The sequence below is a fragment of the Pongo pygmaeus genome, chromosome 7 (assembly GCF_028885625.2).
Source record: "Pongo pygmaeus isolate AG05252 chromosome 7, NHGRI_mPonPyg2-v2.0_pri, whole genome shotgun sequence".
Classification (NCBI taxonomy): domain Eukaryota; kingdom Metazoa; phylum Chordata; class Mammalia; order Primates; family Hominidae; genus Pongo; species Pongo pygmaeus.
In genome coordinates, this window is record NC_072380.2 from 111,416,400 (window position 1) to 111,433,360 (window position 16,961).

Sequence of the window (16,961 nt, forward strand, 5' to 3'; positions counted from 1 at the left end):
TCCCAAAGTGCTGAGCTTACAAGCATGAGCCATCATGCCTGGCCCGTTTTAATCATTTTTAAATGTACAATTCTGTGGTGTTACTTATGTTTACATTGTTGTGCAACCATCACTACTACTCATCTCTAGAATATTTTCATCTTCCCAAACTGAAATTCTGTATCCATTAGACACTAACTCCCTATTTTCCCCTCTTCCCAGCCCCTTGCAACCACCATTCTACTTTATGACTGTATGAATTTGACTATTTTAAGTACTTCATATAAGTGGAATCATTCAATGTTTGTTCTTTCGTTATTGGCGTATTTCACTTAGCACAATGTCTCAAAAAGCTTATCCATGTTGTAGCATATGCCACTATGTCCTTTGTTTTTAAGTCTAAATAATCTATTATATGTACATGCCACATTTTGTTCGTTCATTTATTCATTGATGGATAGTTGGGTTGCTTTCATCTTTTGGCTATAATGCTGATATGAAGGTAGGTGTACAAATATACCTGAGACTGTGCTTTTAATTTATTTGGGTATATACCCAGAAGTGGAATTGCTAGATCATATGATAATTCTGTGTTTAATTTTTGGAGGAATCACCATACTGTTTTCCACAGCAATTGCATTGTTTTACATTCCTACCAGCAATGTGCAAAGGTTCCAAGTGCTCCATATCCTCACTAACACTTGTTGTTTTAAGTTTTTTTTTTTTTTTTTTAAATATAGCTATCCTAATGGGTATGAAATGATATCTCAATGTGGTTTTAATTTGCATTTCTCTGATGATTAGTGATGTTGAGCCTCTTCTCATGTACTTATTAGCTATGTTTGTCTTCTTTGGAGAAATGCGTATTTGAGTCCTTTGCCCAATTTTGAATCGGGTTCTTTGTTTTTTGTTGTTGTTGAGTTATAGGAGTTCTTTATGTATTGTGGATATCAATCCCTTAGCAGATACATGATTTGCAGATATTTTCTCACATGCTGTCAGTGGCATCTTACTTTATAATAGTGTCCTTTGATGCACCAAAGTTTTTAATTTTGATGAAGTCCAACTTAGCTATTTTTCTCATTCATTGTCTGGATTTTTGCTGTCATATCCAAGAAATCATTGTCAAATCTAATGTCATGAAGGTTTTCTCCTATGTTTTCTTCTAATTTTTTTGTTCTTACATAGTATAAGGTAGTGTCGCAACCTCTCTCTCTTTTTTTGAAATGTGGATATTCAGTTTTCCCAACACCATTTGTTGACATCTGTACTTTCACATTGAATGGTCTTGGCACCTTTGTCAAAAATCATTTGACCATAGATGTGAGAGTTTATTTCTGGGCTCTCAATACTATTCCGTTGAATAATATGTCTGCCTTTATGACACTATCACACTGTTTGGATTATTGTAGCATTGTAGTGAGTTTCAGAATCAGGAAGTGTGAGATCACCAACTTCTCAGTTTTTTAAGTGTTAGGAAGGATTAAACATGAAGTCATCTGGGTTATGATGTAAAGTTATAAACTGCTGATTTAATTTAAGACATATAGGATCATTTAGACTTTTATTTCTGCTGTTGTCAGTTTTGGTGAGTTGTATCTTTCAAGGAATTTCCCTATTTCTTGAAAATTAGGGATCAGCAAACTGTGTCCTGGGCCTGCTTTTGTAAATACAGTTTTATTGAAACATAGCTACTCATTTTGTTTATTGTCTATGGCTGTTTTTGCCCTAAAACAGCAGAATTAAGTAGCTAGGACAGAGATTGAGTGGCTTGCAAAAGCCTAAAGTATTTACTGTCTCCCTCTGTACTGAAAAACTTTGCTGTCCTGCTCTAAATCGTTATATGTAAGGAATAAAGTTGGTTTTTTTGCTGTTTACTTTTTTATCTTTTATTTTTTGAGCCAAAGTCTCACTGTGGCTGGGCACGGTGGCTCACGCCTGTAATCCCAGCACTTTGAGAGGCCGAGGCGGGTGGATCACGAGTTCAGGGGTTCGAGACCAGCCTGACCAAACTTGTGAAACCCTGTCTCTACTAAAAATACAAAAATTAGCTGGGCGTGGTGGCGGACGCCTGTAATCCCAGCTACTCAGGAGGCTGAAGCAGGAGAATTGCTTGAACCCAGGAGGCGGAGGTTGCAGTGAGCCGAGATCGTGCCACTACACTCCAGCCTGGGCAACAAAGCGAGACTCCATCTCAAAAAAAACCAAAAACACAAAAAAACAAAGTCTTACTCTGTTGCACAGGCTGGAGTGCAGTGGCATGATCATAGCTCACTGCAGTCTTGACCTCCCAGGCTCAAGCTATCTTCCCACCTCTGCCCCCTCTGAGTGCCAGTGCCACCATGCCCGAATAATTTTTATACTTTTTGTAGAGACAAGGTCTCACAATGTTTCCCAGGCTGGTCTCAAACTCCTGGGCTCAAATGATCTTCCAACCTCAGCCTCCCAAAGTGTTGGGATTACAGGCGTGAGCCCCTTATGCCCAAGCTGGTGTTTATTATAAAGCTGCCTGATTTAAAAAAATGTATCTGTAGGATCTGCTGTGATATCTTCTTTTCATGTCTGATGCTTGTAATTTGTGTTTTCTTCATCAATATTGCTAGAGTTTTATTAATTTTATTAATATTTTCAAAGAACTAATTTTTGTTTTTGTTGATTCTTTTTTGAATTGTACTTGTGCTTTGTCATTTATTTTTGTTCTTATTTTTATAATTTCTTTCACTTTTTTTGGATTTGATTTACTTTTCTTTTTTCTAGTTTCCTGAGTTGGAAACTTAAGTCATTGCTTTTTTTCAGTCTTTTTCTACTCAAATATATGTATGTAATGCTATAATTTTTTTCTCTAACCATATATTTAGCACTATCGTGGGATTTCATGTTGTCTTTTCATTAAGTTAAAAAAATTTTATAATTTCCATTTTGATTTCTTTGATTATTGGGTTATTATTTGGCTTAGTTAGAAGTATATTGATTAATTTCCAAACATTTAGGAATTTATTAATTATCTTTCTGTTACTGATTTCTAATTTAATTCCACTGTGGTCAGCAGCACCTTGTCTGTATGATTTTAATTTATTAAAATGTATAAATATATAGTCTGTTTCTGTGTTTCATGTGCAATTGATAAAAAGTGTGTATTCTGCACTTGTTGCTGTAGCATTCTGTAAATATCACTTACCAGAAATTGGTCATTAGAGTTCTTCAAATCTTGTAAATCCGTATTGATTTTCATTGTTTGCTTATTCTGTCAGTTACTAGATGATGAGGTATGTCTGGAGATATGGAGATTGTGGATTTGTGTATTTCTCATTTTTAGTTTTGTTAGTTTTCACTTTATATATCTTAAAGTTATGTTATTAAGTGTATACAAATTTAGTATCATGACATCTCATTGTTTAATATACTTGAAAAAATCATTCAGAAAAGTGTCCCTCTTTTTTTTCTTTTTGGTATTGTGGTCCCTCTTTTTCCTTGTTTTGGGTTGGGTTTGATTTTGTTTTTCTACTCTCAAGGTGGACATTTTAGGTTATTGATTTGAGATCTCTCTCTCTCTTTTCTTTTCTTCTTTTTTTTTTTTTTTTTTTTTTTTTGGACAAGGCCTTGCCCTGTTGTCCAGGCTAGAGCACAGTGTTTATCATTGCTCACTGCAGCTTTGACCACATGGGCTCGGGTGATTCTCTTGCCTCAGCCTCCCAAGTAGCTAGGACCACATACATGTGCCACCGTTAACCATCTCTCCTGCTTGCCCCTCCCACCCCCTCTACCTTTCCCAGCCTCTGGTCCAGCTGTAATTTTGTATCTCTTAATAAACATCTTCCTAGTCCCCATTTTTTCTTTAACTTCCTAGTATCTAGTAACCACTGTTATACTCTCTACTTCTGTGATATCAACTTTTTCAGCCCTATGTATGAGTGAGAATATGCAATATTTGTCTTTCTGTGCTTGACTTATTTCACATAACATAATGACCTTCATTTCCATTCATGTTGCTGCAAATGACAAGATTTTTTTTTTGGCATAATAGTATTCCGTTGTGCATACACACCACATTTTCTTTTCTTCCTTTCTCTTTTTTTTTTTTGAGACGGAGTCTCGCTCTGTAGCTCAGGCTGGAGTGCAGTGGCGCAATCTTGGCTCACTGCAACCTCTGCCTCCTGGGTTCAAGCGATTCTTCTGCCTCAGCCTCCCAAGTAGCTGGGACTACAGGTGCACGCCACCACACCTGGCTAATTTTTGTATTTTTAGTAGAGACGGGGTTTCACCATATTGGCCCGGCTGGTCTGGAATGCCTGACCTCGTGATCTGCCTGCCTTGGCCTCCCAAAGTGCCAGGATTACAGGTGTGAGCCACTGCACCCGGCTTATACCACATTTTCTTTATCCATCATTCCTTTGTAAATGGATAGTTAGGTTGATTCCATATCCTTGTATTGTGTATAGAGCTGCAATAAACATGGGAGTACAAGATATCTCTTTGTCATACTAATTTTATTTGTATGTACACCCAGTAGTGGGATTGCTGGATTATATCTAGTTCTATTTTCAGCTTTTTAAGGAACTTTTGTGGTGTTTTTTATAATGGCTGTACTAATATATGTTCCCACCAAAAGTGTGTAAGTGTTCTCTTTTCTTTATATCCTTAGCAGTATTTTGTTTGTTTGTTTGTTTGTTTGGGTAATAGCTATTCTAACTGATATGATACCTTATTGTGGTTTTTATTTCCATTTTCCCTATGATTAGTGATGTTGAACATTTTTCATATACCTGTTGGCCATTTATGGGTCGCCTTTTGAGAAATGTCTACCCAGAGCAATTGCCTATTTTAAAATTGGAGTCTCTTTGTGTGTGTGTGTGTGTGTGAGAGTGTGTGTGTGTGTGCATGTGCACATGTGTGCTATTGAGTTGTTTGAGTTCCTTGTATATTATGGATATTAACCTCTTATAAAATACAATAAAATATTTGTCTAGACCAAAGTCCCAAAGCATTTTCTCTTATGTTTTCTTCTAGTAGTTCCATAGTTCCAGGAATTACATTTAAGTCTTTAGTCCATCTTGAATTGATTTTTGTATATGGTGAGAGATCGGGATCTACTGTCACTCTTTTGCTTATGGATATCCAGTTTTCATGGCACCATTGATTGGAGAGACTGTCCTTTCCCTAATGTGTGTTCTTCATGCCTTTGTTAAAAATCCATTGGCCATAAATATGTGGGTTTATTTTTGGTTTTGCTGTTCTGTTCTCCTGGTCTGTATGTCTGTTCTTATGCAAGTACCATGCTGTTTTGATTACTATAGCTTTGTAGTTTATTTTGAAGTCAAAAATTGTGATGCTTGCAGATTTGTTCTTTTGCTCACAATTGCTTTGGTTATTCAAAGTCTAGTAGCCAAATACAAATTTTATCTTTGCTTGTTATGTATCTGTAAAGAATAGCATTGGTAATTTAATAGGAATTGCATTGAATCTATAGATCTTTTTGGGTCATTTTAACAACAGTTTTTCCAATTCATGAACATGAGATGTCTTTCTAATTTCTTTGTGTCTTCCTCAATTTCTTTCACCAGTGTTCTGTCATTTTTTTTGTAGAGATCTTTTACCTCCTTGGTTACATTTATTCTAAGGTATTTTATTTTTTGTAGCTATTGGAAATGGGATCACTTTCTTGATTTCTTTTTCAGCTAGTTTGTTATCATTGTATGGAAACACTGCTGATTTTTGTAGATTTTGTATCCTGCAACTTTACTGAATTTATCAGTTCTAAGAGTTTTTTGATAGAGTCTTTAGGTATTTCTGCATATGAGATCATGTCTTCTGCAAATAGGGACAGTTTGACTTTTTCTTTTCTGATTTGGATCCCTGTTTAAAAAAATTTTTTTCCCTTGCTTAATTACTCTGGCTGGGACTTCAGTACTATGTTGAATAAGAGTGGTGAAAATGGGCATTTTGTCTTTTTCCAGTTCTTAGAGGAAAAGCTTTTTGGCCTATTCTTGCATTCCTGGGATAAATCCCATTTAATTATGGTGTATAATCATTTTGCTGTGCTATTAGATTTGGTTTGCTAGTATTTTGTTGAGGATTTTGCATCTGTGTTCATCAGGCGTATTGTCTTGTTTTCTTTTTCTGTTGTTTCCTTGTTTGGTTTTGTTATTAGGGTAATACTGGCCTTGTAGAATGAGTTAGGAAGGATTTTCTATCCTTCAGTTTTTTGGAATAGTTTGAGAAGAATTGGTATTCTTTTTCAAAAGTTTAGTGGAATTCAGTAGTGAAGCCATTCAGTCCCAGGCTTTTCTTTGTTGGGTGATTTTATTACTGATTCAATCTCATTACTCGGTATTGGACTGTTCAGGTTTTCTGTTTCTTCTTGGTTCAATCTTGATAGATTATATGTGTCTGGGAATTTATTTGTGTTCTCTAGGTATACTAATTTATTGGTGAATACTTGTTCATAATGGTCACTAATGATCCTTTGTATTTCTGTGGTTTGGTCTCTTTTTTTCTTAGTCTATGTAATAGTTTGCTGATTTTGTTTATCTTTTTAAAAAAACAGCTTTTCATTTTGTTGATCATTTGTATTGTTTGGTCTCTATTTCATTTATTTTGTTCTGATCCTCATAATATCTTTCCTTCTACTAATTTTGTGTTTGTTTTGTTCTTGCTTTTCTAGGTCCTTGACATGCATTGTTAGGTTGTTTATTTGAAATCCTTCAACTTCTTTATACAACTGTTTAATGCTAAAAACTGTTTGTACTGTTTTTGCTATATTCCATAGGATTTGCTATGTTGTATCTCTATTTTCATTTGTTTCAAGAAATTTTAAAATTTCGTGTTCAAGAACATGCTGTTTAATTTTCGTGTATTTGTACAGTTTCCAAAGTTTACTTGTTACTGATTTTTAGTTTTATTCTATTGTGGTTAGAAAAGAAACTTGATATGACTTTGACTTTTAAAATTTTTGGAGAATTTTTTTTGTGTGCTAATGGCAAGAATGTATCCCGCAGCTGTTGTTCTGTAAATATCTGTTAGGTCTATTTGGTGTAAAGTGCAATTGAAATTTGATATTTTTGGCCGATTTTCTGCCAGTGATCTGTTCAATGCTATGAGTGGGCTGTTCAAGTCCCCAGCTATTATTGTAATGGAGTCTATCTCTCTCTTTAGATCTAATAATATTTGCTTTATCTATCTGAGTGTTCTAGTAGTGAGTGTGTATATATTTATAGTTGTTATAGATGCTTGCCAAATTGACTTCATTATTATTACATAATGACCTTCTTTGTCTCCTTATATAGTTTGTGACTTAAAGTGTATTTTTTCTGTATAAGGATAACTACTCCTATTCGTTTTTGGTGGAACTTTTTTCATTTTTTTATTTTAATTTTATGTATATGTTTACAGAAGTGAGTTTCTTATAGGCAGCATATAGTTGGGTCTTGTTTTATTATTATTTTTTTTCCCCCCCTCCGAGACAGAGTCTCACTCTGTCACCCAGGCTGGAGTGCAGCGGTGCAATCTTGGCTCACTGCAAACTCTGCCTCCCGGGGTCAAGTGATTCTCCCGCCTCAGCCTCCTAAATTGCTGGGATTACAGGCACCCACCATCATGCCCAGCTAATTTTTGTATTTTTGTGGAGATGGGGTTTCGCCACGTTGGCCAGGCTGGTCTTAAACTCCTGACTTCAGGTGATCCACCTGCCTTGGCCTCTCAAAATGCTGGGATTACATGTGTGAGCCACCGTGGCCAGTCAGGTCTTGTTTTTTGTTAATCCATTCATCCAGTTTATAGCTTTTAATTGAGGATTATAGTTTTTAATTTGGGGTTTTTATTTGTTTACATTCAAGGTTATTATTGATAGGTGAGGAATTTCTGTTGTCATTTTGCTAATTGCCTTTTTTTAAAAAATATATATCCATTCTTCCTTCCTTATTTTCTTATTGTTTATCTTTGCAGTTTGGTAGTTTCTGTGGTGATAAGTTTTACTTCTCTTTCTCATTTGTGAATCTGCTTCATCAGCGAGATTGACACTTCTGCATGTTTTCATGATGGTAGTTACAGTCTGTTCGCTTTCAGTTCTAGGATTCCCTTAATCATTTCTTCTACATCCAGTCTAGTGGTGATAAATTACCTCATTTTTTGCTTCTCTGGGAGATTTTATTTTTCCTTCATTTCTGAAGGGTAGTTTTACTAGATATGGTAATCTTGGCTCACAGTTTGTTTTCTTTCATCATTTTGAATATGGCATCCCATTGTCTCTTGGCCTACTTTTCTGCTGAGAAATCTGCTGTTAGTTTTATGGAGAGTCCCTTGTATGTTACTTCACACTATTCTCTTCCTATTTTTAAAATTCTCTTTGTGTTTGAATTTTGACAGTTTCACTATAATGTTCATCTTTTCAGTTTGACTATAATATATCCTGAGAGGACCTTTTTGGGTTGAGTCTATTTGGGAAACTTTGAGCTTCCAGGACCTGGATGTTTATATTTCTTCCGTGACTTGAGATGTTTTCAGCAATTATTTATTTAAATAGGTTTTATATGCTTTGTCTGTTCTCTTCTCCTGGATCTCCAAAAATACATGCTTTTTTTTTTTTTTTTTACTTAATGGTAAAAAAATGCTACTTCCTTTCAGCCTAATGAACTGCCTTTAATATTCTGCTAGGAATCAATTATCTTATTCTTTATTTGAGTATATTTTAATTTGCTTGCATTATTGAAGGATAATTTTGCTGGATATAGAATTCTTGGAGAAATTAGGTGTTAATCTACTAACAGTTTCCTTGTACCAGAAAAATTATTTTTGTCTTTCTGCTCTCTCTCTCTCTATATATATATTTTGTCGCTGGCTTTCTGCAGTTTGACTATGATATATTTGGATTTGAATTCACTGATTCTTTTGCCAATTCAAATCTGCTGCTGAGCCCTTCTGGTGAATTTTTTATTTTGTTGATTGTACTTTCAACTCCAAAATTTTCATTTTTTTGGTAATTTGTTTTTATTGACATTTTCTAATTGATGAATCACTGTTGTCATATGTTTCTTTAATTATTTGAATATGAGGCTGGGTGCGGTGGCTCACACCTGTAATCCCAGCAGTTTGGGAGGCTGAGGTGGGTGGATCACTTGAGGTCAGGAGTTCGAGACCAGCCTGACCAACATGGTGAAACTGCATCTCTACTAAAAATACAAAAATTAGCTGGGTGTGGTGGCGGGTGCCTGTAATCCCAGCTATTCGGGAGGCTGAGGCAGGAAAATCATTTGAACCCAGGAGGCGGAGGTTACAGTGAGCCGAGATCACGCCATTGTACTCCAGCCTGGGTGACAGGGTGAGACTCCATCTCAAAAAAAAATTATTTGTATATGGTTTCCCTTATTTCTTTGAACATATTTGGAATTGATGTTTTGAAGTCTTTGTGTACCAAGTCCTGCATTTGATTTCCTTCAATTTTATTTCTGTACGCTTTGCACGTGTCATCGTTGTTTGTTGTAAATTGGATATTTTGTGTAATATATTGCAGCAGCTTTGGATTTTGATTTCTTCTCCTCCAGGAGATGGTTGTTGTTTCAGGTTTATTTGTTTACTGATTTGCCTCGACTAATTTTGTGATGTCTGTTTCGTGTGCCTTCTGATTTCTCTGCTCATTAAAACAAATTCTCTTTTCTGTTTTTAAGCCTGGCATTCTAGGAATTTCGCTGGGTTACTATAACTTAGTCATCAGCCAGTGATTGTTTGGAGGTTGTTTAAACCTTTGAGCTAGTTAGATATTTACTCTTTGGCATGGGATATATACATTTACTGGGTAATACTTTTAAAGTCAGGAGATTATAAGTCTGATTTTTTTTTTTTAATTCTCTATGTTCATGAGGCCTCATGGTTAACTAGAAATGAGTAGCTTGCTAGTTACTGCCCTCTCTTTGTGGTTGCTTAGGGGATTATATCTATGTATCTGGTGGAACAACAGATATACAGTCTTCTGAGTAAGTACTATCTTGCACATGCATTCAACTTTCTAGGCTACCAGTAATATATATGTGAGACCCTGGCAAGACCTTGTTGGGCTATATCATTTTCCAGATTTCTCTGTTAATTTTTGGGCTGGTTTGCTGTTTTCTTGCCTGACCAAAATTGTATTGTGACCCTATGCTAGCCTTACTCTTATTGCTGCTGAGCTGTCTGTTGTTTTTGACAACTTTGTCCTGTTTTGTCATTGCTTTTTGGGGAGAGGATTTGCCGAGCTCCTCATTCAGCACTCTTGAAGTCTTGTTGCTTGCGTGCGCACGTGTGTGTGTGTGTTCCTGTAGTAACAAACATGTGACATAAAATTTGTCATTGAGACTGGGCATGGTAGCTCTTGCCTGTAATCCCAGCACTTTGAGAGGCTGAGATGGGAGGCTAGCTTGAAGCCCAGGAGTTGAAGATAAGACTGGGCAACATGGTGAGACTCATCTGTGCCAAAAATTAAAAACATTGGTTGGGTGTGGTGACATGTGCATATAATCCTAGCTACTTGGCATGCTGAGGTGGGAGAGCCCAGGAGTTTGAGGTTTCAGTGAGCTGATTGTGCCACTGCACTCCAGCTTGGGTGACAGAGTTAGACCTTGTTTCTTAAAGAGAAATGACCATCTTAAGCACTTTTAAGTGTATACTATATTACTATTAATTATATGCACATCCTTGTGTAGCAGATCTTCAGAACTTTTTTGTCTTGTAAAACTGAAACTCTCTATCTATTGAACCAATGACTCCCTTTTTACCTTTCTCCTGCCCCAGCCCTTGACAACCACCAGTCTACTTTCTAAGAGTTTGACAATGTTAGATACCTTATATATGTGGAATCATACAGTATTTATCTTTTCGTAACTGGCTTATTTTATTTACCATAATGTCCTCATGTTTCGTCCATGTTGTCATATATTATGGGATTGGCTTATTTTTTAAGGCTGAATAATATTCCATTGTATGTGTGTATTACATTTTGCTTATCCATTCATCCTAAAATGGATATTAGAGTTGCTTTTACTTTACAGCTATTGTGATTAATGCTGCTTTGAACATGGGTATGTGAATATCTCCTTAAGATTTTCTTTTAAATTATTTTGGGTATATACCCAGAATTGGGGTTTCTGGATCATTGTAATTCTGTTTTTGATTTGTTGAGGAACCTCCATATTATGTTCTGTAGCGGTTGTACCATTTTATGTTTCCACTAAGAGTGTATATGTATTCCATTGTCTCAACACTTACTATGTTTTTGATAATGGCCATTGTTATGGCTGAGAAATATCTCATTGTGGTTTTTTATTTGCATTTCCCTAATGAGTAGTTATGCTGAGCTTCTTTTCATATACTTGTTGGCCATTTGTATATCTTTTTTGTGGACATGTCTTCAATTCCTTTGTCCATTTTTAAATAGAATTATTGTTATTTTGTTGTTGATTAGTCATAGGACTTGTTTATATATTCTAGATATTAGTACCTTATCAGATAGATGGTTTGCAAATATTTTTGTCCATTTCATAGGTTGTCTTTTTTACTCTTTTTCCTTTGTTGTGCAGAAGTTTTAAAATTTGCTGTAGTCTCATTTTTCTATTTTTGCTTTTGTTGCCTGTTATGTTCATTTTAAAAGTATCCCTTTTCTCTGTTATTTTATAATACCTTACCTAGAATTAGATTTTTGAGATATATTCAACTCTCTTCTGAAATTCTTTCCTACTAATATCCTTTGCATTATCATAGATGTTCTGATTTTAGGGATGCATTTTACATGATGTATTAACTAAAAGTTATACATAAATAAAATATTTTTAAGTTGTAGACATATATTTCAAGAAGGGAAAAGAATGAAAAGAAAATTCCTTTTTTGGTTATCTTAAGGAAGATCCATTTGTTATAACAATCATCATTTGTGTTTCACCTTTTACTATATATATATGTTGTTTATTTTTCTTTCCTCTGTGATTTTGAAATTGAAACTATCTTGCCTATAGTCAGGTCATGTGGCTCAAAATTCCATGTTCTAATCCAGAAAGCCACCTCTTGTGTTAATGTTTGGTTAGTAGCATTCTGATAATACTAAGTTCTTGAGTTTGATTCAGGTGTCTTTAAACATTTGTACTCTGAGAACTCTGAGACAATCTGATTTATGCCCTTAGACTGCAACTTTGGTAGCCATTTTGCAAATATATATGATTGTTACACAAGGCGTGGGGTGGTAGATGTGGAACTGTAATGTGCTCATTGTCCAGTTAGATAGATAAATAGCCAGTGGAAACATTTTCAGTGCTGATAATGGAAGTATAGAGGCAGTATTATAGTGGTTAAGAGCCATGGCTCTGGAATAATATTTCTTAATTTTGAGTCCAGGCTCTCCTAGATGACTCGTTTTGGGAAGATTCCTGACCCTTCATGTCTCAGATTCTTCATTGTAAAATGGGGATAATGCTATTTACATTTTGTGATTCTTAGGAGGAGTAAATGATTGTATACAAGTAAGGTGCTTAGAATAGCGCCTGGTACATACTCAGTGCTTATTGCTTTTGTTACAGGCACTGATCAATATATAGTTTTGTGCTAGCTGAACAATGCTTGAAGAAATTAATGCATTTTAAAAATACTGTGATAATGACAAATATCTAAAAATTGTGACATTCCACTAGCATAGAGTACTAACAATAGACTTAATAGCTGACCTTTAAAAAAAAAAACCCTCTGGTTGAAGAAACAAATTAGGCCCACACTTTTGTGGTAATACTAATACTAATACTAATAATAATAATAATCACCTTTATAATGATTTCTCTGTGAGGAACGTAGTATTCTAAGCTTTATATAGATTAATATTAAAAATGTAGTCTTCTTATACAAATTTTACAGATAATGAAACTGAGGCACAGATCTGCTGGCTGCAGAATTATTGGTCTTAATCACTTTGCTATACTGTCTGTATTTAGGCATATTGCTACTGTGTTGCTGAACCAACTAGGTGGACTAAAATGTGAATGAATAAGCTTAATATTTTTATTAACTTTCACAAATAGAGTTACAATAACTAAAAATGTGATAGGAATACATTTTTTTCTTCCTCCTTTGTTGATTTGTAAACAAATTATATCTAGAAGTGAGACAAATGAGCATAAAGCAATTTTGGTGACAGTTTTCATGCCTAACCTTTTATCTAATGATAATGGAAAGCAGTCAGAAAACATTTAAAATTTATGACCAAGTGGTATCCAGTTCAATTTTACATTAGGTGAAGTGGAATACTTTTTTTTTTTTTAAGTTGATCAGTTTTCATTTTGTCAGGTTATTCTCAAATCTCCAATTGAGCTCCCCTTTCAACTTGACTTAGAATACTGTTCTATTAGTTTAAAACATATTTTGAAGACATATTTTTAGATGAAAACTTAAAAAATTACATCATTTCAGTTATTTGAAGTACTGCTGCTATATACTGTTGCACTACCATATATGAGCCTTCATCATGTACTGACTATTATATATTATTTCCATTCAGCAAAGTAGGAGAAAGGCCTAGAGTGCTTAAGTAACTTATTAAATGTAACTTGTACCATAAATTATTGTTATTTATCATTAACTATGGCCTAACAAGGTATTTGATGCCACTTTTTGATAAACAGTAATTCTGAAAATATTTTTGTGTTGGACATTTTATTTCTCTTTTAAGAAAGGAATTTATATATTAGAATGAAAAATATTAAGCACTAAACAGTAAGTCCCTGAATATTCTTGTGTTGGAAATTTTATTTTTTAAAAAAGGGATTTGCATATTATAATAAAAAATATTAAGCACTTACTAACTTTTATGTAATGTTTTGTGTTTTAAGGAACTGAAATTACCATTCACTTTTTTGAGTGGACATATTCATGAACTGAGGATTCATGTACCATGGACAAAACTGGGTTCAGAACCAGTGGTAATTACCATCAATACTATGGAATGCATTTTGAAACTTAAGGATGGGATACAGGTAAGAAATATTGAACCAAGTTGTTTATGTTAACTAATTTTAGTAGTATTTGACATTTCTTTACCTTTTCAAATATGTCAACTGTTACATAAACATATCTTAGCTTATATACTTAAATTTTTTTTTTTTTTTGAGATAGAGTCTTGCTCTGTTGCCAGGCTGGAGTGCAGTGGTGCAATCTCGGCTCACTGCAACCTCCTTCTCCTGGGTTCAAGCGATTTTCCTGCCTCAGCCTCCTGAGTAGCTGGGACTACAGGTGTGCGCCACCACGCCCAGCTAATTTTTATATTTTTAGTAGAGAAGGGGTTTCACCATGTTGGCCAGGATGGTCTTGATCTCTTGACCTCGTGATCTGCCCACCTTTGCCTCCCGAAGTGCTGGGATTACAGGCATGAGCCACCGTGCCTGGCCTTTACTTTGTATATGCCTGTTTAAGTGACATGACTATTTGCAAAGTCATTTTTAAATTTGAATAAAATATGTAAAGGTTGTTTTCATACAGATTTTACTTACTTTGTCATAGCTCTACTAGGGACCATGCAGATTGCTTATTACTTACATCTACAATGAAAGTGCAGTCTAATTGTGTCCGATTTTTACATTAACATTTTTAGATTTTTGCAAAGGAGCTGTATGAATTTTTTCTTTACATAATTTTTCTACATCTGAAGGGAATTTCTCAGGTTATTTTTTGGGAAGATGAAAATATGTTTACACCAAATTTTATAATTGTTTTTGAAGTTTTGGTATAAGAAACTGATTTTTTCTTTTTTCAGATTTATTTATTTCTTCTCTGACCTATCTTACATTTCTTGCTAGTGTTTTTTTGCAGATGTAATATTGGTTTTAAAGAGTTTCTACCAAAAATTTTCCAATCTAGGAAAGCAAAATAGGTCAGGACCATAGCTCATTGTGGAGAATGTTTCCACTTTCACCTTGCAGAAGAGTAGTGTGTCTGTCTTTCATTTTTATTAGGTTTTTTTTTTTTTTAGCACCTACTTAACATTTAACTTTTAGTTTTAAGGAAGACTGGCTATAATCAAGTAAATTGATAAGTATTATTAAAATGACTTCATATGAATCTGTAAGTTTAACGTATTCTAAATGTAATCTTTGTGAAGTTAGGGTTATGTATGAACTGTTAAAATTATTTCCTATTTTAAGTGGATGCTTTGAGTGTCATATCAACACACTGGACTCAGATCCTTTTTCCATTTATGAAATCTTTGATTCCAAACATGTATTATCCAATTTAACTTAATATAGTTTCTAGAAGTTAATAGACCAATGTTATATTCTCATAAAAATGAAAAGTTACTTTTTGTACTTCTAATATTTGAGAGATTAATTTAGAAATCTGTGGATAGTTACATTACAACAAAGTTTTACTTTACATTTATAGTTGGTAATACTTAAATGGTTCTTAATTATTATCTTTTCTTGGAATTTATTTTTTTTCAAAGTCTGGACTTGGTTATACCACCCATGCAGTGTTCCATATTAAAAGAAAAAAAAAAATCCAGACACTAAGTATTTTTTCATTGAGAAGGTGGAAGTTTCAAGGCCAGATGTCCCTTAAGAAACACATTTTAACAGAGGCAAATTACAACTAATTATAGAGGCTGCAGAAAAAGACTTGTAACACATGACTTAGTGCAACCTAGAACTAATAATACTTGATATTGGACTATGCAGATGGCTACTGCAGGAATGATCAGATTTCCTGCTTGCATGGTATTTGAGACTTGAATTTTGTGGTTTGTACAGCAAAAGGTTAAATGTCATGAATGTAAACCACTCTCAAAACAAGTATTTTTTACAGATGTTTAAAATTTTGGGCTAGAGAGGATTTTTGAAAATTGCAGTTGACATTTGGACAAATTATTTAGCAGTGTACACCTCTGGAGAGTAATGCTTGGGTTTATGCTAGTGATTGGAATTAAATTTTGCGTAAAAACATTGTAGATGAAACAGATTTTAAAATAGTTTATTTTCCTGTTTTAAGCTTTGATTAGTATAGTATGTAATTAAGCTGAAAATTATGGATGTACTAGTAAAACTGAATAAGTTTATATTCAAATTATTTCAAGTTATTACATTGTAGAATCACCATGAAGAAAAGATGTATTTTCTAAATAAAATTGGGGTTGGAATGGTAGGTTCAGTGAAGGGGCCTTTTAGAGTTATAGGTACTCAAAGATATGAATCTGTTAAAAAAACTATTATATATAGGAAAGTATTGAAGTATGATTAAAAGGTAGGAATATGAGGCTTAAATCAGATAAGATCATTCCAAAAATAAGATTTTGTTAAATGCCTTGATAAGAAGGCATGTCTTGTTTGTGAAGGTCAGTTTAATTCTACCAACATTTGTTGGTTGTCTACTCTGTACTGCACTGAAAAGCATTGCTAAAATATTTATATAATCTCAGCAAAAGACACTTAGAAAGAGATTCATAATGATTGTGATTCTAGTGGTCATGGTTTTAATATACTGCCTTAACATATCTTTACTATCAGTTTTACTTATAGAGATTTTTAGGATGACAGGGTGACCGAGTTGTTGTGTTAGGTAAAATAAAGTCCATCTTGATGTTTACTCAGAATTTTTAAAAATATGTTGAAACTTCACTCATGAAATAGTTGTTAACGATTTCCTATTCACTCTGAGAGATGTCTCTATGTCAGTCATTGCCCTCACTTTTAAATCTTGCAGAATTACTACTTGTAAACTGTTTATCCTGTTTTTGATTTCAGATACACAGTTTTTGATTCATGACGCATCATGTCCATGCTAATCTAATAAATACTTGTTAACATAACTCAAGAGCTAAAACATTATCAGTAACTTCCATTTAACTATGTACTCCTCTCCTTTTTCATATTCTTTTTTGTTCAGCCTCTGGGGCCTCAACTGTAAAACAGGACAAGACTTGCTATACAATTTAAAACATTATATGATTGATGTGCTTTCTTTGATCATTGAATTAAGGCTTGGCTGGGCAC

General features: G+C 34.2%; 1 protein-coding gene across 25 annotated transcripts in view; it reads left to right on the forward strand.

Moving 5' to 3' along the window:
* Positions 1 to 16,961, forward strand: part of VPS13B (vacuolar protein sorting 13 homolog B) — a 915,151-nt gene that overhangs the window by 6,397 nt on the left and 891,793 nt on the right. For all 25 annotated transcript variants that reach the window (XR_010127329.1, XR_010127330.1, XM_063669399.1 and 22 more), the window contains exon 3: positions 13,812 to 13,955. Coding sequence is in view for 23 of the 25 variants with exons in the window: in XM_063669399.1 (XP_063525469.1) it covers positions 13,812 to 13,955 (144 nt within the window). In the remaining 2 variants the exon portion in view is untranslated. The remainder of the gene's footprint in view (positions 1 to 13,811; positions 13,956 to 16,961) is intronic.